Source organism: Azolla caroliniana, unplaced genomic scaffold (genome assembly GCF_043228905.1).
Source record: "Azolla caroliniana isolate FFs.n. ecotype wild unplaced genomic scaffold, voAzoCaro1.0.p SCAF_1, whole genome shotgun sequence".
NCBI lineage: Eukaryota > Viridiplantae > Streptophyta > Polypodiopsida > Salviniales > Salviniaceae > Azolla > Azolla caroliniana.
In genome coordinates, this window is record NW_028230436.1 from 4658582 (window position 1) to 4682760 (window position 24179).

General features: G+C 39.7%; 3 protein-coding genes across 4 annotated transcripts; 1 reads left to right on the plus strand and 2 right to left on the minus strand.

The window, feature by feature from the left end:
* Positions 1 to 3435: 3435 nt before the first annotated feature.
* Positions 3436 to 4680, minus strand: LOC147868503 (uncharacterized). The gene has a single exon (XM_087333423.1). It carries the CDS (start codon positions 4604 to 4606, stop codon positions 3656 to 3658), a length of 951 nt encoding a protein of 316 aa, XP_087189549.1. The 5' UTR covers positions 4607 to 4680; the 3' UTR covers positions 3436 to 3655.
* Positions 4681 to 9498: 4818 nt separating this feature from the next.
* LOC147868504 (GroES-like zinc-binding alcohol dehydrogenase family protein) lies at positions 9499 to 14150 on the minus strand. 2 transcript variants are annotated; one of them, XM_087319986.1, is made up of 9 exons: positions 14061 to 14150; positions 13637 to 14020; positions 12327 to 12462; positions 12175 to 12244; positions 11985 to 12078; positions 11505 to 11718; positions 10400 to 10541; positions 9979 to 10149; positions 9499 to 9839 (listed from the first exon to the last, which is right to left on the minus strand). In XM_087319986.1, exons 2-9 carry the CDS (start codon positions 13965 to 13967, stop codon positions 9651 to 9653), a joined length of 1347 nt encoding a protein of 448 aa, XP_087176112.1. In that variant the 5' UTR covers positions 13968 to 14020; positions 14061 to 14150; the 3' UTR covers positions 9499 to 9650. The 2 variants fall into 2 exon arrangements, with proteins under 2 accessions (XP_087176112.1, XP_087176105.1); XM_087319979.1 differs by having other exon boundaries at positions 13637 to 14026; positions 14061 to 14106.
* A 1962-nt stretch (positions 14151 to 16112) lies between these two features.
* Positions 16113 to 23509, plus strand: LOC147868505 (Regulator of chromosome condensation (RCC1) family protein). Its single transcript, XM_087319995.1, has 8 exons — positions 16113 to 16529; positions 19192 to 19388; positions 19505 to 19552; positions 20630 to 20702; positions 20836 to 21007; positions 21826 to 22257; positions 22958 to 23149; positions 23244 to 23509. Exons 1-8 carry the CDS (start codon positions 16172 to 16174, stop codon positions 23278 to 23280), a joined length of 1509 nt encoding a protein of 502 aa, XP_087176121.1. The 5' UTR covers positions 16113 to 16171; the 3' UTR covers positions 23281 to 23509.
* The last annotated feature ends 670 nt before the right edge of the window (positions 23510 to 24179 follow it).

Genomic DNA, 24179 nt, shown 5'->3' on the forward strand with positions numbered 1-24179 from the left:
CATACATTATACATACATTATACATACATACATACATACATACATACATACATTATACATATTTTATACATACATACATACATTATACATACATTATACATACATACATACATACATACATACATACATTATACATACATTATACATACATACATACATACATACATATATCATCATATTGTGAAATGCTCTCAAGAATAGCCCCCCTTTTCATTATGTCTCAAGTTACATTTTATAGACTCTCTCTTAGCGTGGAGGGTGTTCTCCCGCTCCAATTAGCTCTACTAATTATGGGGCTTGGTGGGGGCCTAGTTTGGGTGTGGTGCATGAGGCTTGGTAGGGGCCTAATTTGGGTGTGGTCTATGTGTGGTGCATGGGGCTTGGTAGGGGCCTAATCTAGGTGTGGTCCATGTGACCACCACAATTCCCCCTTGTAAAAAAAAAAGTTACTGTGCAGTCGAAGCGCGACAAGGCGTGGACGACGGTTCCAGACGGGGGGATGACACGGGCGTGGGCGTAGGCATGAGTGTGGGCGGGGGCGGTGGTAGTTGATGGAAGGGCTTCATGCGAGACTGGTGAGCAAAGGTAGAGCGGTTGTTGGAGGCGCGGCGGAGCAGGTATGTAGTGTCACGTATCTGCTTTTGAACTTCGAAGGGACCGATCCATCGGTGCATGAGCGATTCGCTGAGACCGCGACGACGGATGGGGAAGTAGACGAGGACTTTGTCACCGACGTGGTATTGATGATCGACACGGCCTATATCGTGTTGTCGTTTTTGGCGTAGTTGTGCCTGGTGCAGGTTGCTCGTGATGGCTTTGCGGAGGAGGGGCTGGAGTTGTTGTAGGTGGGACCACCAAGACACTGCGTCAGCGTGGAGTCGTGTGGTTGGTTGCGGGACTGCCACTTCTGGGGGTAAGCGCGGGTCCCTTCCGTAAAGGGCCCGAAATGGGCTAATGCGGGTAGAGGCTTGCACAGTTGTGTTGTAGGCATGCGTAACGAAGGGCAAGATTCGGTCCCAGGTTGAGTGCAGCGGATCGATGTAGGCTGAGATTTGTTGTTTTAAGGTTCGATTGAGGCGCTCCGTCAACCCATTCGTTTGCGGATGGTAGGGTGACGTGAATAACTGGGGTGAAACGAGGCGTAGGAGCTCACCGTTGAACTGGGGTCCTCAATCGGACAAGATTTGGAGTGGGCAACCGTGGGGGAAGATGATTTTCTCCAATAGTTTGGAGGCGATGGTCATAGCCTTTGCATCTGGGATAGCGGCCGTCTCAGCCCAACGCGTCAAGTACTCGGTGATGACGAGGATGAATTCGTTCCCTCCTTGTGACTCGGGAAAGGGGCCCATAATGTCCCATCCGACGATTTCAAATGGAGCTTGAACTTGTATCGGATGTAAGAGGCCTTGAGCCACTTGAGGTGATTTGATGGCCTGACATAAGTTGCATGCTTTGATGTAGGAGGCGACCTCGTGGCGTAGCCCAGGCCAATAGAATTTGCGACGAATTTTGTCGAGCACCTTATGAAAACCCAAGTGGCCGGACAACGGGTGATTGTGGAAGAAACGAAGGTAAGACTGGCGTAGTTGCTCAAGCACGTAGACTCGGGGTTCTTTGCCTACTTGACAAAAAAGTAGGACATTATCCTGGATCATGAATTGCTTGGTGAGTGATGATGTTGGTTCAACTCGTAGGCGGTGGCAGATATCTTGGATTTGTTTGTCGTGTTGTTGCATGTTGGCCATTTGGGACGAGGATATGGGGAAATCGATTGTGTTGGAGGTGATCTGGTTCGCCTGAAAGGATATGCGGGATAATCCATCGGCGACGATGTTTTGTGGACCATGGCGATAGCGCAGAGTGAATGTGTAATCCTGTAGCGCCAAAACCCAACGAAGTAAGCGGCCGGGTGGATGAGCCTTCTTTATGAGGGAGAGCAATGGTTGATGGTCTGTTTCGACTGATGTATTTGATCCGTGAAGGTATGGGTGGAAACGATGGAATGCCCAGACGATGGCGAGGAACTCTTTTTCAGTTGTCGAGTAATTTTGTTCGGCTTTGGTAAGTGACCGACTGATGTAGGCAATCGGGCGGAGTTGGTCGTTGTCGTCGGATTGGAGCAGGACCGCACCAAGGCCGACATTGGAGGCATCCGTCTGCAGATGGAAAGGCTTTGTGAAATCAGGGTGGGCCAGGAGGTCAGAGGCTTGGAGTGTTCTCTTGAGCTGCAGGAAGCTGGATTCGCAGGCTTCGGTCCACAGGAAGGGTGCGTCTTTTTGTAGGAGCGCGCGTAGTGGGGCTGACAGGTCGGCTAGCCATGGGATGAAACGAAGAGAGAACGTGAGGAGGCCGAGGAAGTGTTGAAGCTGCTTGACTGTGGTGGGGCGTGGGAATTTTTGGACTGCTTCTGTCTTCTCCGGGTCCATTTGTATTCCGTCGAAGGAGATGACGTACCCAAGGAAGCGGAGGCACGTACTACCCCATCGGCACTTCTTCCATTGCAGCTGCAATCGATAGCGTTGAACACAAGTTAGGACCTCCCGAAGGACTTGAAGGTGTTCTGCCCAAGTGCTTGTATGTACCAGAATATCGTCTAGATAGACGATAACGACACGGCGGGTGATGAGATCATCGAAGATGGCATTAGCCATTCGTTGGAATGTGCTCCCCGCATCAGATAGGCCAAAGGGCATCCGTGTGAACTGAAAAATGCCTTTCCTAGTGCGGAATGCAGTTTTGTGGGCATCGTGAGGATTCATCGGGATCTGCCAATATCCCGAGGCTAGATCGAGGGAGGTGAAGTACTTTGATTTGCCAAGCTGGTCGAGGAGGTCATCGATACGAGGGAGATGGTATCGGTCATGGGTGGTGACATGGTTCAATTGTCGGAAGTCGACACAAAAGCGGTAAGAACCATCCCCTTTCTTTACCATGTGTGGCTCCGAGATCCACTCGCTCTTGGAAGGTGTGATAATCCCTTGTTGGAGCATAGTTTTGACGGCGTTGTCGATGCGCTCGTGGTCGAGAGGCGAGCGACGTCGGGGAGCTGCGTTGATGGGGCGGGCGTTGCCTGTAGGAATCGTGTGGTGAATCGGAAAACGGACTGAGGGAGGTTTTACAGGCGGTGTAGACAACGAGGGAAAGGTGGCGAGGAGCCGTCTGATGTCGTTGATGCGCTCCGCCGGTGATATCAGGTACTGTGTGTTGCTGATGTGGGTGGTATCCCGCGGAGTAGTGAAGAGCGCGATCGGAATGTGATTTGGGAGGATGAGTTGTTGTGCGGAGAAATCGAGACAGGCTCGACTATGGAGGAACCAATCACATCCCAAGGTGATTGGGAACAACTGGCGCGGGAGGACGTAGAAATGATGGTGGATCTGGGCGGAACTAATGGTGAGCATGCACCTGACTTGCATATGTGAGTGGTACACCCGTTGTTGGTCGCCGAAGAGGATTTTAATGGGCGGTGCGTGGCTCGTGGGAAGTTGTAATTGGGTGACTAAATCTGCGCTGATGGAAGAGATGCTGCTACCGGAGTCGAGGAGAACTTCTTGGGTCGTGTGCTGGAGGCGGGCGATTGTGGTACAAACGGGCGAAGTTGATGAAGTGGAGGCGTGGACGTGCGGGGGCGGCTCTCCCTGCGGCACCCCGCGCATTAGTTTTCCGGGAGCTCAGAGAGGGAGGCAGCGTCAGCTAATTGGACGTTCTGCTTCTGTTGGTGATTCTGCCACTTTCGGCAGTGACGCCGAATGTGGCCATAGTTGTTGCAGTAGAAACATTTGGGGCGTCCCTGGCTGTCTCGTTCGGGCAATGCACGCTTGGCACGTAATTGCGCGTTCTGGATGTCGATGTCCATGGGAGTGACGGCTGGTATAGTGTTTGTATGATCATGACTGAGATTACCTGGTGTGTGCATGTCGTGCGCGTCTGCAGCTTCGATGTGTTGGGCAGTGAGGATGGCTTCGTGTAGTGTCGTCGGGCCTTGATCGCGTACACGGCGGTGGAGGTCATGTCGTATACGCGGCCAGAAAAAAAACAACTTCATGTCCTCCGACATGTTGGCGTCAGCCCGACGTAGGATCTGCACAAAACGAACCGCGAACTGGGTGATGGGTTCGCGTGGTTGTTGGGTAATTGACTCAAGTTGTTGTAGGGCCGTCTGGCGGGAGTCTTGATGAGCAAAATTCCGAATCATGGCTGCCCGTAATAGATCCCAGTCATTGCGTGTCTCTTCGGGTTGTTGTACAAGCCATGTTGCCGCGATATTCTCGAGGAGTGTCTTCATCTCCATTGCCTTCCGAGGGTGTGGCCACTGGTGGTAACTGGCCACCATTTCGAAATGATCCAGCCAAGAGAGGACGTCTTCCGATGGTAGGCCGGAGAACGGTTTTGGGCGAACTCGAGAGTCCGGGAGATTTTGTTGTGGCTCGGATCGTGCTGAAAGAAAGGACAACATGGCTTGGTTAGTATGGTTAACTTGTAAAATGATGTTGGACAGAGCTTGAACCAGTTGGTCGATTGGCGATGTGGGCTGGTGTCCTTGATTGTGTTGTAGGAATTCCGGATTCATCGAGTTTGCGTTGCCGTCGTTGTTGTCGTGTTGCATCGTGGCGGGCGTTGTTGGGGTCGTGAGTTGGGGTGGCTTGGCCCGTCTTCTCCACCAAGATGTGAAATGCTCAAGATGTGAAATGCTCTCAAGAATAGCCCCCCTTTTCATTATGTCTCAAGTTACATTTTATAGACTCTCTCTTAGCGTGGAGGGTGTTCTCCTGCTCCAATTAGCTCTACTAATTATGGGGCTTGGTGGGGGCCTAGTTTGGGTGTGGTGCATGAGGCTTGGTAGGGGCCTAATTTGGGTGTGGTCTATGTGTGGTGCATGGGGCTTGGTAGGGGCCTAATCTAGGTGTGGTCCATGTGAGCACCACAATATCGCCCACATACCCAAACACAATAATACACAATATGTACATACAACCAAAAATGGCCAAATTTACAGAATTAGCCCCTCCCCCCTAGGCCTCACTCTTTGATGGCATTATGCATAGCTCCCCAATGCCTCATTCTCCATGCATAGCATCACACACAAGCCAGATCTCACGATAATCGCGACCATTATGCTCATTCCCTCGTGAAAGCAGCGCGCTAATATATCCATGGGTTTTGCTCGTTATATTCCTGTCGTTGCGGCGATTTGAAGGATCATAACTCTCGTTTCGTAGGTACAAACAAATTAGATCATTGACTCGGCGATCTCGTTGTCGCAACATGAATGAAAAACAATCCTACGGTACACTTACTGAAATATGTCCCATGTTTTTGGTAAGCTCCAACATTTGCAAGACAAAGATGATTCAAGAGGTTTGGATTAACTCCCCCAAAAAAGAGGGGGCAAATTTGAGGAAATGGTTTAGATTTGAGATATATCTAAGTGGAATTCGTTACATGTAAAATTTACATGATCAATAATGCCTCCCACATTGACGTCTTCCTCTAGCTTGTGCAATGGAGTTGGGTTGAGCTTAAATAGTGAGCCAGAACATATATTAAGGATTTGGAAAGAAAGAAATAACATCATTGTTATTTAATTAAATGCATGAAGGTATCATTTGCTTATGAGAGATATGTAGATTTTTGCATCAAGACAATCAATCGAGAACTTGAGCATATATATAGAAGAGTTTTAGTAGATCCTGATACGATCAAAGTACTGCCCGATTGGCATATGTGTACTCATGAAAACACATGGCTACGTAAGGTCAGTTGGGACCCTTTGCAATGGACATGGTGTGATCCCTACGCGGGGCAAGGAAGCAAACCCATCCCTTTCTTCCAATTCACAATTAGATTGGGTCATCACATTCTAGCTGCTCAAGCCGCCTGAGAACCGGTTGTTGCGAAGGTTTGGCACACATTTCAAGTTCCCTCCGCAATAATCACCAAGTTTTGGCAGAAAATTTGGAAACAACAACACGCGAGGCAAATTACCAATTTCCAAGTCCCTACTGGTGGGAGCATGCCAATGTGAGAACCTTAGCTCTCCTAATTGTGTAGAGTGCCCACATGCAGTAGAATCATATACAACACGCTCTGTGGGACTGCCCAACGTCCCATCGAATATGGCGGGGGGTTGGCCGCTTGTTGCAATTATGCCAGGTGCAAGGTTCAATCAAGTGGGGAAATATATGTTTGCTATCATGGCAAGTTGCAATTGGCCGATACGAGCATCAGGAGGAGGGGATGACTTTGGTGATAAAAGCATAAGGGGTCCTTCTCTCCTCCAGCGACAATGTCCACTCTATTCCTCTTAATGACAAATCTCAAGAGGTGTTGGAATTGGTCAACCCAATAACCCTTTGGATTCTATGGAAACAACGATGTAGGTGAGTCTTCTCCAACCAAACCGCCCATCCAACAAGGTTACTACAAGAGATATGGAGTGAAATTGTAGCCACTTTGAAGAGCCAATATGATGGCCTTAAGGGCAGCTCCGAGGGAGTTGAAAGACAATGCATAGTCTTCATCCAACAATGGTCGTCCTCTCCCTTTCTTGAGTCAATGGGCATCCACATAAGATGGAACAATCGCATCCCTTTTAGGGATTTGTACATAATCGTCTCATTTGTAAAATTTTATAACTAATGGAAGGAGTTTTTTTTTGGATATATATATATATATATAAGAGTTTTGAGGTGTACATGCATCACATATTTCTCCAACAAAGATCTATGTAAGTTTCACTGCTTTCATACAGTTCTCATTGAAATCACTATGGACCATTCTAGTGCATATAGCTGGCAAATTAGAATCATTGTCGTAAATCACATGTCAACTTGGCATTAAAGTCATTACCCTCCATTTCAACTGTCAAATCACTTAACCTAACATTCAATTTCCAACGTTAGTTTCTTTCTATCCTCAAGAAGCCAATTTAACGTGAAAAGAGAAATCATAACTTCAATCTTAGTTGTATATGACCATGGAAATAAAGATGTGAGGATTGATATAATGAATGCAATATCAAACACGTTGATAGAGATATAATTAATAACAAACTTAAGTTACTAAGCACAAAACTTACGACTACATGTCTGTACTAGCATAAACTTGAATTGATCGATTTGTAAGATAAAATTGATTGATAACACTTACTGTTCCATTTCAACATTATCTACTTTTTCAACTCTTTCTCCATAACGTGCTTTCAACAACATAAGCAACATTTCTCATTCAAGCTAGTAGGTGCATTCTAATGTGTTATGTGTATAGTGTATCGGAGGTGAATGGTGTTGTAGCCGTTTGTTAGTTAAATATCTTTCATTGAGATATAAAGCACATTTTTTATCACATAATGTCTTATATTATTGATGATGATATATACAATACAAGGGAAAGTTTCTAGAAGTATGCCTATAATAATAGCTTAATTAATGAGAAATTGTATGCCTAAAATAATGTCATGCATGTCCATTGTTATTTTTTCTTGAATTAGGATGTGAGACTCATTGCATTTTAGAAAAGGATGCATGTGCAATTGTTTAAAAATTTCGGAGACTATCTTTAGAAGATATATGTTTGCATTGTGCTTTCACCATAATGTCTTGTTGTTAATCATGCCAAATCATCAAAGGATAGTCAGATTTGATTGTTTAGAAAAGTGTACACTTGCAAGTGTTTATGGGGGGGGGATTGTATTGCAAACATGTGCTATAAGTGCTTGTCATTTTAGTTCTTAAATGTTGATAGACTTTTTCAGAAAGCTCTTCGCACATTCTCACCCAAACTTTAAAGACAACTTTCTATTTATTATATGAAAGCAAGGTCTCTATATCAACAACATATTACAATTTATGACCCAAACTTCATAGTATTAAAAAAACCAACTTTCTATTGCTTATATGAAAGTAAGGTGTCTATATAAACTAATATCACAAAACTGGGGTCTTCATGCTCGAAGTGTGCATTGGTTTGTGATAATGGAAATCAACTTACTAAGACAACTTTGGATTATGGATTTCAATATTATATTTTCTTTGAAATATAGGTCATATATCATCTAACAACAATCTACTATTACTATGTGCTTAATTTGTATGTTGATTGTTATTTGCATACCTTTTTTGGGAATACCACATTATCCCTTCTTAGTTATGGTAGGTAACAAAACTAGCCATTGTATGTTTGGATGAACACTAACAATCGACAACGGTTCGGTTCGGTTTGAGAGGGTCCAAACCGAACCAAACCACAAAACCGTTATTTTTTTTTTTTCCAAACCGTTAAACATGGTTTCAGTTTTCAACATAGGTGAAAATTTTAATTTTTTAAAATTTATAAAATTTCATTATTTTAAATTTTTAAGATGTTCTTAAAATGTGAGAATAAGGTCTAAAAATAAAAAGATTGTTTAAAAACAATTTTTACAATTTTTTATAAATTTTATAAATTTTTTTAAACTTTAAAAATAAAAAATAAAAATAGAAACCATTAAACTGTTTTTACCGCGGTTTATGGCTGTTAAAACCGAACCGTTAAACTGTTAAGCTGCGGTTTCGCAATTCGGTTCTGTTCAAACCGAACCACTGCCTATTGTTAATGGACACTAGTTCACAATAATGTGGTGCCAGTTTTTATTTGCACTAACATCCTAGTAAGCTGGACTTTAATGCAACATTTGAGTGGTTATTGCATTTGGATTGCTCCTTTGAAGCTTAACTACATCACAAAATATTCTACCCAAGTAACAATTTGCACTAACATCCTAGTAAGCTGGACTTTAATGCAACATTTGAGTGGTTATTGCATTTGGATTGCTCCTTTGAAGCTTAACTACATCACAAAATATTCTACCCAAGTAACAATTACTACATGATCATGTCAACATTCATTGTGATTGATAAAACACATCATGGAAAGGGGTTTTGAAGTCTCAAAGGGTATGTATTTCAAGGGTAGTGAAACATATATGTATAAACCACATGCTAGAAAATCACAATATACAATGTCCTTATAAGAAACTACTTGGGATTTGCTGAGAGAATGTTTTACAAATTTATGAAGACATGCATGGGTATCTTACTCACCTCCTATCCTATGAAGCTTCTATCAATGTCACTCATGTGTGAACGTTCACATGCTTATGTTTTGAGCACAAACAACAATGTGTGCTCCTATGGAATTAGCGTGACCCAAATTATCATGAACCCATGCCTCTATTATGACGAAATTTCATGTCCAAAAGTAATATCATCTTCAATTCTTGTTTATTGCCAAGATACTTAGGGGTTATTGGTAGCAATATTGACGCGGACATTCGCACAACACAACATTGGATTCACCATATACCCTATCGAAGGAAGGGATACGTACCTCAAATGTTCTTAAACAAGTATGTCCGTCGTTCCAAGGTTTTAAAGCCTTAAGACATTTTCATCTTTGGTTGTAATTTAATATTAACACTCTTCCGCTCCCACCTCATAGGCCATGTCCATGCAACCTCACTTCCCAAAGTAGAATATAATCTCTTTTTGGTCCCATAAATGTCCAAGAAATTCTATGGATTCCAATATGGTTGTCTTCTTATTTTCCCTCTGTCAAAGTGTGCTTTCTACACCAAAAAAAAACCAAGAACATAATGCATCCATTTGAAATATTTACATTTCCACAATGGCACGCCCTAGTATTTCCCCTTTCTCCAATGCTTCATAGCATTGATTTGCCTCTTCTAAGGTTCGTTTTTCCGTAACCGTGGATAAAAGGTCTAGTGATCCCATCTCAACAAGTCCGAGAATATTTGGGAGGTCTTGTCGAGCTCTAGCTCCATATGATCCAATAATCCGCACCTTATCACAGTGTCAAAGACAACATTATAAGATAACACACTCCCAACTATAACAAGGCAAGCCACTCTAGGCTCAAAAAAGATTAATTGCATATTATATTCAGTTAATAAAATAGAGCCAAGGACCACAATTGTCTTACCTGTCTCCTCACAAGTCTAGTCATGTCCACGTGTGCTGTCACACCGAACGGTGCGAGCCCAATGATCACGGCTCTACCCCCATCTCGTATTGCTAAAGTAGCCTGAACAAATGTTTGGGGAAGACCCAACGCTTCAATGGCAATATCTACACCTCTGCCTTCAGTGATCTCCTGAATTACCAATACATAAGCAATCGACCAAGTCATTCACTTGGATTAATGACCCTTTGTGTGAAGACAAATTCAACATTTTCGATTCTTGGGTAGAAAAATCTATTCTAGCTTTGGTGGTACTAGCCATTGACCTATCAGCTATAGTTTGATAGATTGTCAACTTCCTACCCTGTCTCAATTGCCACAAGTTGCAATCAACCCCCCCAACAACAAAAAATAATGATGATGATGGTGGGTAATCATTGACCTTTATCCTCTCAGGAACATTTTCCTTTAACCCGTTCACCGTATGAGTTGCCCCTAGTTCTTTTGCCTTCTCTAGCTTTTTGTCACTGATATCAACTGCAATCACTTTCCTTCCGCCAAAGGCTCGAGCAATCTGTAAGCAACTAGAATTGTGAAAAAAGACAGTATAAGAACCATTTTCTTGAAGGAATTGTTATTCCGCTCGGCTATATTGGCATAACTTCAAAAGAACCTCTAATAAAATTCTACCATTCAAACCTAAGAAATTCACATCTATCAAGAACACACGCCATACACCTACAAAAGCAAATTCACACCTTCACTACCACTCAACTACTACAATCACAGATGACTTAGCAACTATCCCCAATTCGCCTAATTAAAACATGAACACCTATCACTAACTTAAACAAAATCAATTAGAGCTAGTTCAGATGAGCACAATCACAGATACAGCTGAACCCAATCAGCAAATTTATGTTGAATATACACAGCCCTATCATCGATACCTATCTCTGTTTTTGTATAATACTAGAACTCTTTAGCTTAAGTTTTATTTTATTTTATTTTATTTTATTTTATTTTATTTTTACTTTCGATGAATGGGTAAATACCCCATTTTGTTGTAAACCAATTGTCTCATGGGCCAATTTTGGTTTTAGAAGATATTAATATATCTTTCTTTCTTTATTTCTTTCTATCACATACACAAGTATTAACATTAGTTCTATGAGCACAAACATTGAAAAAAACAGTGACCCGCTGCACCTGTAATTGTTTACCACACCTATCACGACAATTCATGTAAACGTATTAAAACTAGTTCACATAGGTACAAACAACTGGATAAACTCATTAACCAACCACACTAAGATTCAATTGGCACATTCACACCTATCATTATCACACAAAAACCCATCAGGACTGGTTTGCATGAGCTCAAATACCTGCACATTCACATCTATCACTACTGCACAAATCTATTAGAACTAGTTCACTTAAGCACAAATACACTGTACATTCACATGTATCCCTATAACACACACAAACATATTAGAAATTATTTATATGGGCACAAACACAGATAAACATGTAATTATCTGCACCTGGACCCAACGCCACCAGTGCCAATGACAGCAACAGTCTCTCCAGCCCGCATGTCCGCTGCATTCTTTATTGCACCATAGGCCGTGAAAACGGCACACCCAAGGATAGCAGACTCTGAGAAGGGTGCTACCTCGGGAATAACTGCAAGCCCATTGGAGGGAACAATACAGTACTCTGCAAGGCCTCCCATACTATACATATGTATCGGTTTTCCTATAAAGATTATAAGCCATTAAAATTTTAGTTGATTTGGGAATGGATTTTGCTGATACTGTTCCTAGCATATCTTCAGGGATGAACTCAAGTTTTGTCTTCCTCAAAAACTTATCCTTGACAATGTGAAAGGTTTTCATAGAACTAAAGGTGGTCTCCAGGGTCTTTCTCAATAAAGCTTTTGAAATCACAGGTAAGGTTTTCAAAAGCCTGAAGAAGCCTTCAGGAGAGTATAGAGATATAAACTTTTCATGATACCATCCTACCAGTCTTATGAAGAAAAAGTCGTGTTTCTCCATCGTACAGTGTGCCTTTTCCTCGGCTATAATGAAAGAATGTTTCGCACAAATCTTCCTGACCCTGGACATCCACAAATACTTTTAGGGTAGCGAGGAAACAGGAGCTTCCAAATAACCATAGAGCCATTAAGAGAGCAGAAAAGAAACATGATCTTACTTTTATACAATAAAAGCAGCCACCACATGGCATTATAAATGCTCCGACAACACGTGACCCAATTGGAAGCCTACACAATAACGACATTTTGTATTAGCCAAGATCAGATCCTTTGAATGCACTTATCAGCTTTTATCACACTTTGTTATCACCTTTTCACAGTGGCAGCATCTGTCAGAGGCCCATGTTCCACAACCTCGCCTGTTACTTCATGGCCTAAAACAGCCGGCATCGGAAATGGCTGATCCTTCTTTATTATATGAAGATCTGAGTGACAGACTCCACATGCTGTACACATTAGAATTACATTGTTATGGGCAGTACTTTTGTGTTCTCACAATTTCCAGATTATTTTACAAAAAACATAGAAAGGTAATGTACATGAAAAGCAAAGACATACATTCTGGTACATGAGTTAGTCTCAATCACCAAATTTGGTCACTTGAAATAATTCTATTAGCCTGATAAAACCAAATCAGCAAAAGCAAACTGGAGGTATACAGCATCCATATTCGATCAACGAATCCATCAAGAAAAAAAAGGCACCATGATATATACAGAAAAAATTACATGTTTCATCAGTGAATCCATTCAAAAAACCAGCACAAAGAAGGTAGGATAAAACAACTCCATTAGCCTGTCAACTCTGGATCAGCGGAAAAAAAATGTATACAGCATACAGATTCAATTGATGAATCCATCGAGAAAGAAATGCACAATGATTTAACAAAATAATAAGTCTGGATCAGAGAAAATAAAGATGTGTACAGGAAATAAAAATATCTGATCAATGATTCAATCGAGAAAAATCTCACGATGATTCAACATATCAATCAATGAATAGCTCAAAACACATATATTCAGCCCATCAACTAATGAATCAAACAAATAAAAAAGAATATTCCATTTACTTCAAATTTTCATAAGAATTTATCCCAATCAAAATAAAAAAAAGACACATAATCATTCGATCAGCCCCCGTTCAAAGAATGAGAAAAGGGAAAATCACAGATTTTGCCTATTGATGAATCCATCCAATGAACAGTAGAAAGATTCGACCATCCAATGGGATGGAAAGAGATTTCAATCATCCAAACAATTCAAATAAATAAATCATATAAATTTATTCGATCAATGAAACAAACAAAAAAATATATTTTTTAATGGCAGTAGGGTCCATCAAAAAAATTTGCACAATGATTTCATAAATCAAATGAGAAAACAAAAATAGATTGAATTCAGTCAAACCCATCAATGAATTAAACATACAAAAAGAAAAACCACAGGCTTAGAATCAGGCCCATCAAACGAAAAAACATACAAAACTTAGAATCAAACCCATCAATGAATCAAACAAAAGAAAAACAATCAAAATCAAACCCACTAATGAATCAAATCAAATACAAACAAATATCAAATTATTTTAAGAAAATATAAAATTGGATACTAGAAACTAACATACCTCTCGTTTTGATGAGAACTTCACCTACTTTCGGGCGAGGCATCTGAAGTTCTTCAATAGACATGGGTCTCCCAGGCTCCCAGAAGACAGCAGCTTTCATGGTGGAAGGAAGACTGCCCATCAGATAATCCTTTGCACCTATATGGTCATCTTTGGAGGCAGAGCTAATATTGGAGCTAACTTTAGAGACCACCCCATCACTACTACTCTGTGTATCACCATTGCCAGTAGTAGTACTGCAAAGGGATCTAGTGAATGCATTGAAGTTCTTCGAAAAAAGAAACTTCTTCCTAATGATACGATCTGTTCCAATCACTCTAGCAGTCGCCATGGACACAAAGGAGCTCCCTCTCTCTCTCTCTCTCTCTCTCTCTCTCTCTCTCTCTCTCTCTCTCTCTCACTGTCTCTTTCGTTCTCTCTCAACTCTGATGTTTCTCTGTGAGTGATATTGTTGTGTGGATCTACCGAGCAGCCATGAATGTAGCACAAGCCATGGCTATTTATAAAAGTGTGTGCTTTTCTGAAAGAAACAGAGACATAATAAGGATAGAGACAAAGGATCTTGTGCATACGTGTTATGTATATATAATATACATATACGTAATACAATACATACATTCATTCATTCAAATTCGTACATGGAAATCTCCCAAAATGCCCCTGCGTTTGCGTTTGCGTTTTTGTCACGAGCCAAGAAGACACACAATTAATTCTCTTCCATTAAAAAGTAGTTTCAGAAAATTCTCAAAAATACCCACGTCCATAATCCCATGCCCCATTTCTAATGTGGCCATCATATATAAGTGAAGTGGCCTAATGCATATGAGCGGGGCCCACACTTCATCGAGTCAAACTGCAAGGGGTTATTTTATGCACCTCCTTAATTTATAGATCATGACGAACGTTAGACATCACAATGCCTTTATTCTATAAACATAAGAAATCATGTATCGCAAGAGATTGCGGAAAACCTCGAGATAGATTATATAGATAGTCGTATTGAAATTCGTCAAACGATAAGAGTATGTGGGGTGGGATGGATTAATGAACTAGTGTGGAATTCATTGTCAACTTTGACATTTAGAATGATATCGACAATGCTAGAAATTAGCAATGAACGAATAGAGACTTTGAAAAAACGAGCGATGAGTTGAACTAGTTGTTTTGCGAGGGAATTAATGATTCCTATATGGGTTTTGTGTGAGTGGATGTGATAATACAATGGGGGAGATTTAGTTTTGCATGCCATGCTTCATGGAGAAATCATCTGCTCCATCCATTCTAGAATTGAAATCAGCTAGCCAACAATACGTGATGAGTTTGTTAACAAACAACAAAGTTCTTTGAACTTTGAACTTCCCTACCACACTTGGTTTGATCTTCATGTTTGCTATAGAGAAAGAGTGAGTGAAATGCCTTTGTACCTAACATGATTGAGTGAACACAAAAATTCACTCATAACTAGGTTGGTTGTCTTCTCAATTAGCATCATCAACAATATCATAAACTAGAACGCAATAACCGTAATGCAACCATTTCATAATGTTACATATATATGGTAAGGGAGAGAGAAAATTGCGAGATTTGCATTTTGAAAGCATTAGCATATAATCACAACAAGTTCGAATATTAACACACCACAACAAGTTTGATATATTAACACACCCAATATTGCATATATATAAATGAATTTGCAAGAACTTTATTGTTTACGGGGGATTTGGATTGCCTCGATCACACTTTGAAACGGGGTTTGGAGTTCTTGATGTACAAAATAAAAAAAGCCCTAATATTTAGGGCTCTAAAGAAGAGGCATTAGTTAAAACGGTAGATGTAAGTTCAGGGAATCTTGGTGTTGCTAATCGACAGAGATGTTATGGAGCGGAGGAGATGCAAATATGTATGTGCATTTGGTGGAGGCATAATGTCCATCATTTTCTCGGGGCATTATGCCCCCTCACCAAGGACATTCCAAATGCCTCTCTGGGCCGGGCCATCTCCTGGTATCCCTCCTCCTTTCATTATGTATACTACTACCACAACACACACACACACACACACACACACAAACACATGTCATGTATGTACATATGTTCCTACATATGCCCTTTATGAAAGTGGGTCTATGGACACATACATACATACACACACATATCATGTATGTGACATACATATGTTTCTATATACATATGCCCCCTATGAAAGTGGGTCTATGTACACACACATACACACACACACAAGTGATGTATGTACATATGTTCCTACATATGCTCCCTATGAAAGTGGGTCTATGTACACATACATACATACATACATACATACATACATATAGAGTTTGGTGGCTTTTTCACAGGAAATCGGAAGTCCAGAGAGAGAGAGAGAGAGAATTTATTCTGTGTGCAGGATTCCCCGGATCCACACACACACAGAAGAAAAAGAAGAAGAAGAAGAAGAAGGAGAAGGAGAAGGAGAAGGAGAAGGAGAAGGAGAAGAATAAGCCCTTATCTTTCTCTGATACAGGAATTTAAGAAAGCAATGGCACCTCAAATCACCTCCAAGACAAGCACAATGACAAGCACAATCACCACAATTAATGGCAATGCTTCAAATGCCCCCGTCCTCACCAGCGCGTTGTATGTGTGGGGCTACAATGACAGAGGACAGACGGCATCCAGCCCACACGTGCGCAAGTGCCTCCGGATCCCAAAGCCTGTTTCTCCCTCCCTCTTCCGCTCACATCAAAATCAAAATCAAAATCAACACCAACACCAACCTAAATCTGAATATGTCACTTCTGCGAACAACTACACCAACAATATCAGAATGCTTGACATTGCTTGTGGTCTCCAACATACTGCCACGGTCACCTCCGATGGCTCCTTGTTCACATGGGGTAGGCAAAACTTACTCTTTTCTCTTTTTCTGAAGGGAGAAAACCCCAGATACCCCTCTCCCCCCTCAAATAAACTGATTTTTTCTTATTGCCTTGTATGCACTTACGTTTTGGTATTTCCTCAATCGCTCCCTATGCCCCTTTGTCAACTTCTAAAAGAGAAAAATAAGAGAATTAATTAACCTCACATTTAATTTCTCAAAATACCTCATATAATTGAGGGAAAGGGAATTAATTGACCAAATTCTAGGAAAATTGTCAACGGTATTTGGGTGAAGGACGAAAATAAAGGGGCATCTGGGGAAATAAAGAAAGCTAGGAGGTATCTGGGAGTTTCCCTTTTCTCTAATCCTCTTTTTTTGTTTGATGCTTTTTCGTTTCCCTTTTCATACCCAAATATGTTTTTTTCCTCCTATATTGATTGTCGTGGTGGTGGTGTGTATTTTATTTTTGTATTTATTTCTAGGTGAATTTTAGGGTGATTAAGTAATGGAATGCATTTCTCAAACAATTTGAATATGTCATGACATAGATTCTGCAATATTTTTGAATCTGATATGGATCATCTGATCCAGAAGGCTATTTCTGCAATGCAGAATTGGGAATGACCATATGGGATTTGTATGTGTGGATTTTGAATAGTTGTTATCCATAAAATCCACTAGAAGTTTCTTTTGTTGGATATGATGGGTTTTCGCAAGACACACTTTGCATGCAGAAAAGTACCACTATCAAAGGGATATATGCACACAAATTGTATAAGAAAATGATGTTATTTTTTTCATGAAAAATCCACAGGTAATGTTTCTGATATAGGCCATGAATAGATGTGGTACAAAGTTTTTATAGTATTGGTACATAATGAACTATTATTCAAGATTTTGAAGGAGACCTATTGTTTTAATAATTGGTTCTTGAGTGTTTTTGCCGTTCAAAGAGTTGGCACATTCTTATTTTATACACTTTGTTTTTGGGCATTGTTAACTTTAGGCCACAAAGCCTATTTCTGCATGATCAATCTTTCAACCTCGGAATCTGAAAACTTTTTCCTTAGTATTCACTAAATTTAGGAACTTTATCAGAGATTGAATACAGCATTAATAATTCATCTGATATGTAAGGAAAGACATGGACCAAATAGGGTTTTGAACGATTAAGCACACCAGAAATATTTTTCTTGGACTGTCGATTAAATATAACTGCCTGCAAATTAGAGGGTGTTTTACTGTCTATTTGTCCACATCTTCACACTTAACTTGGAATGGTGTAGAGGGTTATCTTCAGCAATGCTCATTTGGAAGGCAACGTTGGAATTGATGCTGCAGTAGCAATATATTCTAAATTGGTATGCCGACTACAAAATTTTGTTGTCATCATAATCTTTATTTTTCTTGCAACTGATTAGAGCTTAAGGGGGTAATCTTATAGCAATGAGAAATGTAATAAGACATGAAAAAAAATACTGAGAATTCAGTATGGATGGTACACCCTTTGAGTTGCGCATCATTGTTTATGCAAAAACTTCCAGCCATGACATCTATATTTTTGCAATTGTTATTGATTAGGCAATGGTTCATTCTAGTCATTCTATTGACTAAGCTATAGTCCATAGTTGATTTTGCCATTTCCGGAATATTAATGAACTGCATCCTGTTACTTTAGTGTGCATTTGTGAAGATCGTTTGGGTAGTCTTAAATTATGCAGTCATTTAGTTTGCTCAACACGTGGTTAATCATGATGGTTTAATAGCTGGCAAAGTGGAGTCTCCAGATGTGACAACCCTACCTGTAGTCCAAGTCTCAAGTAGTTATGAAGCCCATCAAGGTCTTGTGCCTTGTGAGTTCCCTTTATGTATTGTATTAAAAGAGAACCAAATATATATTAATATAGAGGTCAAAATGGACTGCAAGTCCAAAACAGAGATTACATCTTAAAATTTTGTTCTCACCTTTGAGAACAAACCCTATTATTATCTCTTAAGAGGCCAAAATGGTCTAGGAGACCATAAGAGAGATTATATCTCAAAATTTTGTTGCGGATTGGAGAACAACAATCCTTAATATCATCTCAGAGAATTAGATAAGTAAACACAAGGCCCTAGGAGCTCTGACAAGAATTAGAGATAAAAGCAAAAATGATTGACTTTTGGAAAAGGAGATGATGAAGCTTTCATACTTTTGAAATTAAGATAAGCCAGCATATATTTAAACCCTTTGAGTAAGATTTCCATGGCTGGTAAAATGATCACTTGGGTGTTACAATGTCCTGCAGCTGATCCTATTTCGATGACATTCAATCATTAGGGGGGAATTATCATTGTGACCTAATTCTCCCCTTGTTTTTATATTTCGAAGCACTTGTGTAAAACATAACATGAATGCATTTTGACTGGGTAAACCAGCCTGTTACAATGCTCCCTTCTGAAGAAGAATGGATCACAAAGTAGTCTAAAAGGGCTATGTAGTCACTATCTTTAACTTCTCGATACTACCAGTCTGATTTTTTTATTGGGAGGAGTGGTGGCTGCTGTATTAATTAACTGAGGTTATCGATTTTTTTTTTGTTTCTCCTGTATAGTATATATGCTTCCCGAAGGTAAATATAATGTCTGAATTTTCCAGATGCAAGAAATCATGTGTGTCTGATCAAATGCTTCTACAGGTTCAAATGAATTTGGTCAGCTTGGTGATGGAACTGAGGATGGTTGTGTTGAACCAAAGAGAGTTGAAGCATTAGATCAGGAGTTTGTAAAGTCTGTTGCATGTGGCGCGAATTGCACTGCAGCCATTGCTCGACCTCGAAAGGTGTCTCAAGGTGATTCTCCGACTACAAGACTTTGGGTTTGGGGTCAAAATCAGGTAACAAATATTCTCTGTAACTGGTCTCTCCAGAGACCAGAATTTGTTTCGTAATAGGGTTTGTGCCTTGTAGATGGAGGGGAAGTGCATAATGTTTTCTATTTAATTTTTTTCAGGGATCAAACTATCCTCAAGTCTTTTACGGTGCTTTTCCTCAAACCTTGGTATGTGAAATAACGTTCAGCTTCGAATAGATGTCATACTGCTGCTACACATTTCGTTACATGTGGTATCTTTGGCGTGAATAAATGACATGTTGCTTGTATTTTATTGGTAATGTAAAACATGCTGTCGTTGAATGAAACATATTCAAACTAGTACTGTATCAATTTACGACTCTTTTTCATGTTATGCACAGACGAGCAAACATTGTAAGAATCTCTTTTTTGGCCTCTTAAAAGACGTTAATATAATTTTCTTTCTTTCTATGAAAACAACATCATATACTTTTATGTTTGATGACTTTCTAGATTGGAATATCTCTTCATTGAGCATTTCATTTTCAATTAGACCCCTTATTAGATACCAACCTCTTTCAACAAGTAATCACTTGTCCTTTGAGTTTTATATCCTACTCTTAAAATTCACGAGAAGTTTCTCATTTCTCTTGCAGTTGAGTATTACCTCGCTTGGTAGGAGAGTCTATGCCTAATTATTTTATTGCCATAGTGCGCTCTCCACACATGATCTTTCAGAAAATGAACACACATAAGGTCAGAACAAACCACGGAAAAGTATAAAAATATAATTTTTTTCAAAATTAAACAATTTCCGTAGTTCCAATGTGTCAAAGAGTGAATGCTGAATTAAGACAGGCATAATACCAACCATAGGTTTATGGAGCTAGACACCAAAATCATGCAACTTCATAGACTCTTGCTATCATTCATATGTTAATTCATGGAAATTTCTCACAGTTAATTTGTTAGGTGGTGCAATTCATGTTGAATGTGCGTGACCAAGTGTCAGTGCGAAAACTACAAAATTATTGCCATTCTCATTTCAGAGTCCAATCTCAGTTTTTTGTCTTCTTGGTTGCTCCTCTTGTCTCTCACATAGTATCACTGCTCTTTCGTGGTATTTATTAAAGTTCCTATTGGAAAGCGCTTGAAGCTGTTATTATAACCAGTGTGTTATTGTCTTGTTCTCACTTACAAAGATTGAATTCTATCATTAGAAGTTTGAGCACATGCCCGACTACTTAAAATTTGAATTTTTAACTGCTTATTGTGGTTAAACAGGCAGTGATTCAGGTAGCTTGTGGAGCATCGCATGTTGCAGCACTCTCTGAGCTGGGAACAATGCAATGCTGGGGTAATATGACTGATTATAGCACTTGTATACACATGCAAATATATCAACCTATGAAAATATGAATTTTATTATGTTAATATTTCAAGTTTCTCAAACTATTGATCAGATTGCTTTTTAATGTGTTTTTTCGTAGGTTATAATGAGTATGGTCAATTGGGTAGAGGTTTCAGCTGTGAAGGACGTCAAGAAGCTCGTATTGTTAACAAATTTGTTAAGTTTCTAGATGAGCCTCCAGAAGATGTTCAAATAAGTCAAATAGCATGTGGAGATAATCATACAGCTGCAGTTTCTTTATCGGGGGATGTGTAAGTTAATATTGTCAAGATTTATATGCAAAACTTTGATCAGTTTCCAGCAGGCAGTTTAATAATGCATTGCTGGAATGGGATATGTAAATATCATTTTATTTGCTGCAATCAATTATCGTTAAATCCATGAAATTACATCTAATTTTCTTGAGTTCTGTTACCACTTCTGTTGCTTTACGCACATCAAAATCTTTGCAGCAGAAACTTCTAGAAAGAAGAACTGTCCACCGTTTCTTATTGTGGTTATTTGGAGGCTACATTGAATATTCAGAATATTCCTCCCATATAATAATTATTTCTTAGAAATTGTAGTGAGTGTAATGATCTCGGGTGTTTTGTCTTTTTTTAGGTTGTGACTATTTTTTTTATGTGCTGAGTATTTGATTTTTTTTTGCAAGATTTCTAAAGTTCTGTTCACATTACAATTGCAATTTTTAAATTAATTTGCAATTTACAGACATCTTATGTATGTTCATAAATGTTTGAGTTTCCTATGGTTGGTTTGAAATTGTTGTATTTTTTAGGCATAGCAAAAGAGGATAGTGCTATTATGTGATGCAAATTTTGCTAAGAATTTAATTTGTCCTTGAATCACCATGCAGTGACTCTACCATGTAATGATTTTTGATGATTTGTCTTCTTTCTCCTACCGTCCCACATATTAACGTCTATCCTTACTTATTGTCTCTTTTGTCTCCTACTAATCATTAGGGCTGGCTTTACATCTTGTTGGTAATGTTAATCAGCGATATGCATTCTTATTCCCCTCTTTGTTTCGCAATAATTGAAGCATTCATTCCTTTTGCTCTGTACAGGTACACATGGGGTTTAGGTCACATGGGGCAGCTCGGACATCGCACCTTGCAATCTCCTCAGAAAGAAGTTCTACCAAGAAGAGTAGTTGGTCTTGAAGGTGTGAAAATCAGGGACATTGCATGTGGAGGCGTCCATACATGTGCATTGTCAGAATCTGGAGCTCTATATATGTGGGGTGGTGGTCAAGCTGGACAGTTAGGGATAGGCCCACAATCCGACTCATTCTCTTGCTATTCAAATGATCTAAGCTTATTTTCACGTCACCTCCCTACGCTTCTTGTTCCACGTGGTGTTCAACTAGTGACCTGTGGGCAATGTCACACTCTGGCTGCAATGAGCGATGGACGTGTGCTTGGATGGGGCTATAATAGTTGTGGTCAGGCGGCCACTGGAAAGTCTCCATATGCATGGTACCCGTCCCCTATAGATTGGTAAGTGCCATTGCATAGCATCAATGATATACGAATATATATTATGTAATGGAGAAAAACTCCAACATACCTCACATTTGCCACATTTACGAGAGCCCTAGGCTCTTAAAATTTACCAGAATGCACCTCCCTTGGCTTTTAAAAGTTGTTCAAAATGCCCCTCCAATTTCGTTATAGACAATTTGCAGTGGTTAATTGGACACACAAAATTCAAATTTACCCATCTAAGCAAATTAAATAACGGAGAAACACCAGCATACCCTGTCATTTTGCACATTTACTAGCATAGCCCGAGGCACTTGAAATTTACTGGAATGCACCTCCCATGTCTCCAATTTCGTTATAACTAGTTTACTAGGTAGGAAAAAGTGTTTGTTTGGGGTATATTGGTATTTTTCTTCTGTATAATAAAAGGTTAAACCAGACAAGAAGAACCCTAACTTCGTTGGGTATATTTACCGTAATACCTCCAAGTTTTAGAAAATGACTAGAATGTGCCTCTGCACAACCAATATGACTACAACAGACAGCTATTCTGGTATCATCTGTAAACATAGGGGTATTCTTGTTGGTAAATATTCAACAAGTTCTGGGGAGTTCTTGGTGTTTTGGCCCTATACTGAAACCTTGATGATGAAGAGGGACGGGGTGCGTTTCCAGCATAAACGCCAAGGTATCACAAGATCAATGTTGATGACAGGTGTGTAGGAGAAGTGCGGCGACTGGCAGCAGGAGGTGGCCATTCAGCTGTTCTGACACAAGCTTGTTCATTGAAAGAACTTTGTGAGCTTAAGCTTGCTGAAACAGTGACTCCTGAGAATTGTTTGAAAATCGAAGAAATTGCCGCACGAAATCATGCTGACACTCTGGTGCGATTCTGCGAACAAGTCAGGTTTGGTTTTTAAAATCCTTTTTCTTTTTCCTTTTGTTAGTTAACAAGGTTTTATTTTTTTATCTGTATTTCTGCTCATTTTGTTTTATGCCAGGTCTTATGCACTAGTGGGAGGGGATGAATATGATTGATGCTCCTCCTTTATTCTTATATGTTGTACTCTTTGTAGAAAAACTTACCATATTTGGGTAGAAATTTGAAACTACACTTAAGCATGATTTGGTTTATCGATAATTTGCACATTGCAATGTATATAGAAAGGAAAAAGAAAAACATTTTTCACATGGACCTTGGTGAACATAAAATTAAAAAAAAGGCTCCTGATGTACTACTTTAACAAAGCTAATTTTGTTTGGATTTTGTTGTGCATTTCAATTTGCACTATAAGCTTTTCACGCTATTTACTTGAGAATAATAACATTTAATGTCTCAGTAGGCAGGATTTCTTCTGTATAGTTGGTGTATCAAAAGTTATTTTTGGTTCTGCCCAAGTTCGCTCCTATGGGAAAAATATTACTTAATGAAGTTAATACTATTCTTTCTCAACACCTTTGCAACAACTCTTCTTAGATAATGTTCTTTTACTATAATTTTTATGTTGACAATGTAAAGTTGTACAAGAAGTATAAGAAACATTTTGACACAGATAAATCTCATGACTATCTTGTGTTTCTTGTTACTGTTGCTTGCCCACCATCATCATATGAAGGAAAATATTTAGTCATCATGGTTATATGTTGTGTAGTTATTCTTCATGTGTGGTGCCCTAATTATCTATTGCCTTATGGAGCATTATGATCTTTTGAATAAATTAAGAAACAATGAACATAACAATGGCAGATTAAGAAACACATCTTCATCAATTTAACTGATCACCTTACTTATCATCCATGTACACAACAGTGACACAATAAGAAACAGAGCCTTAATCCACGTACAAATTAGAACATTAAGAAGTTGGATATAACAAATTTAACATAACTTAGTGACATAAAGAAGTATTGCTTAAATCCATGTACAAACCATGCAC

Excerpts from the sequence above, each read along its gene's own strand:
- LOC147868504 (XM_087319986.1), bottom strand. The coding sequence starts at position 13,967 with ATGGCGACTGCTAGAGTGATTGGAACAGATCGTATCATTAGGAAGAAG. Across the intron at positions 12,463-13,636 it reads AGTTCTCATCAAAACGAGAG|CATGTGGAGTCTGTCACTCA; the intron begins GTATGTTAGTTT and ends TAATGTGTACAG. Across the intron at positions 9,840-9,978 it reads CTAGACTTGTGAGGAGACAG|GTGCGGATTATTGGATCATA; the intron begins GTAAGACAATTG and ends CACTGTGATAAG.
- LOC147868503 (XM_087333423.1), bottom strand. The coding sequence starts at position 4,606 with ATGCAACACGACAACAACGACGGCAACGCAAACTCGATGAATCCGGAA.
- LOC147868505 (XM_087319995.1), top strand. The coding sequence starts at position 16,172 with ATGGCACCTCAAATCACCTCCAAGACAAGCACAATGACAAGCACAATC. Across the intron at positions 16,530-19,191 it reads TGGCTCCTTGTTCACATGGG|GTTCAAATGAATTTGGTCAG; the intron begins GTAGGCAAAACT and ends ATGCTTCTACAG. Across the intron at positions 21,008-21,825 it reads GTTTCTTTATCGGGGGATGT|GTACACATGGGGTTTAGGTC; the intron begins GTAAGTTAATAT and ends TGCTCTGTACAG.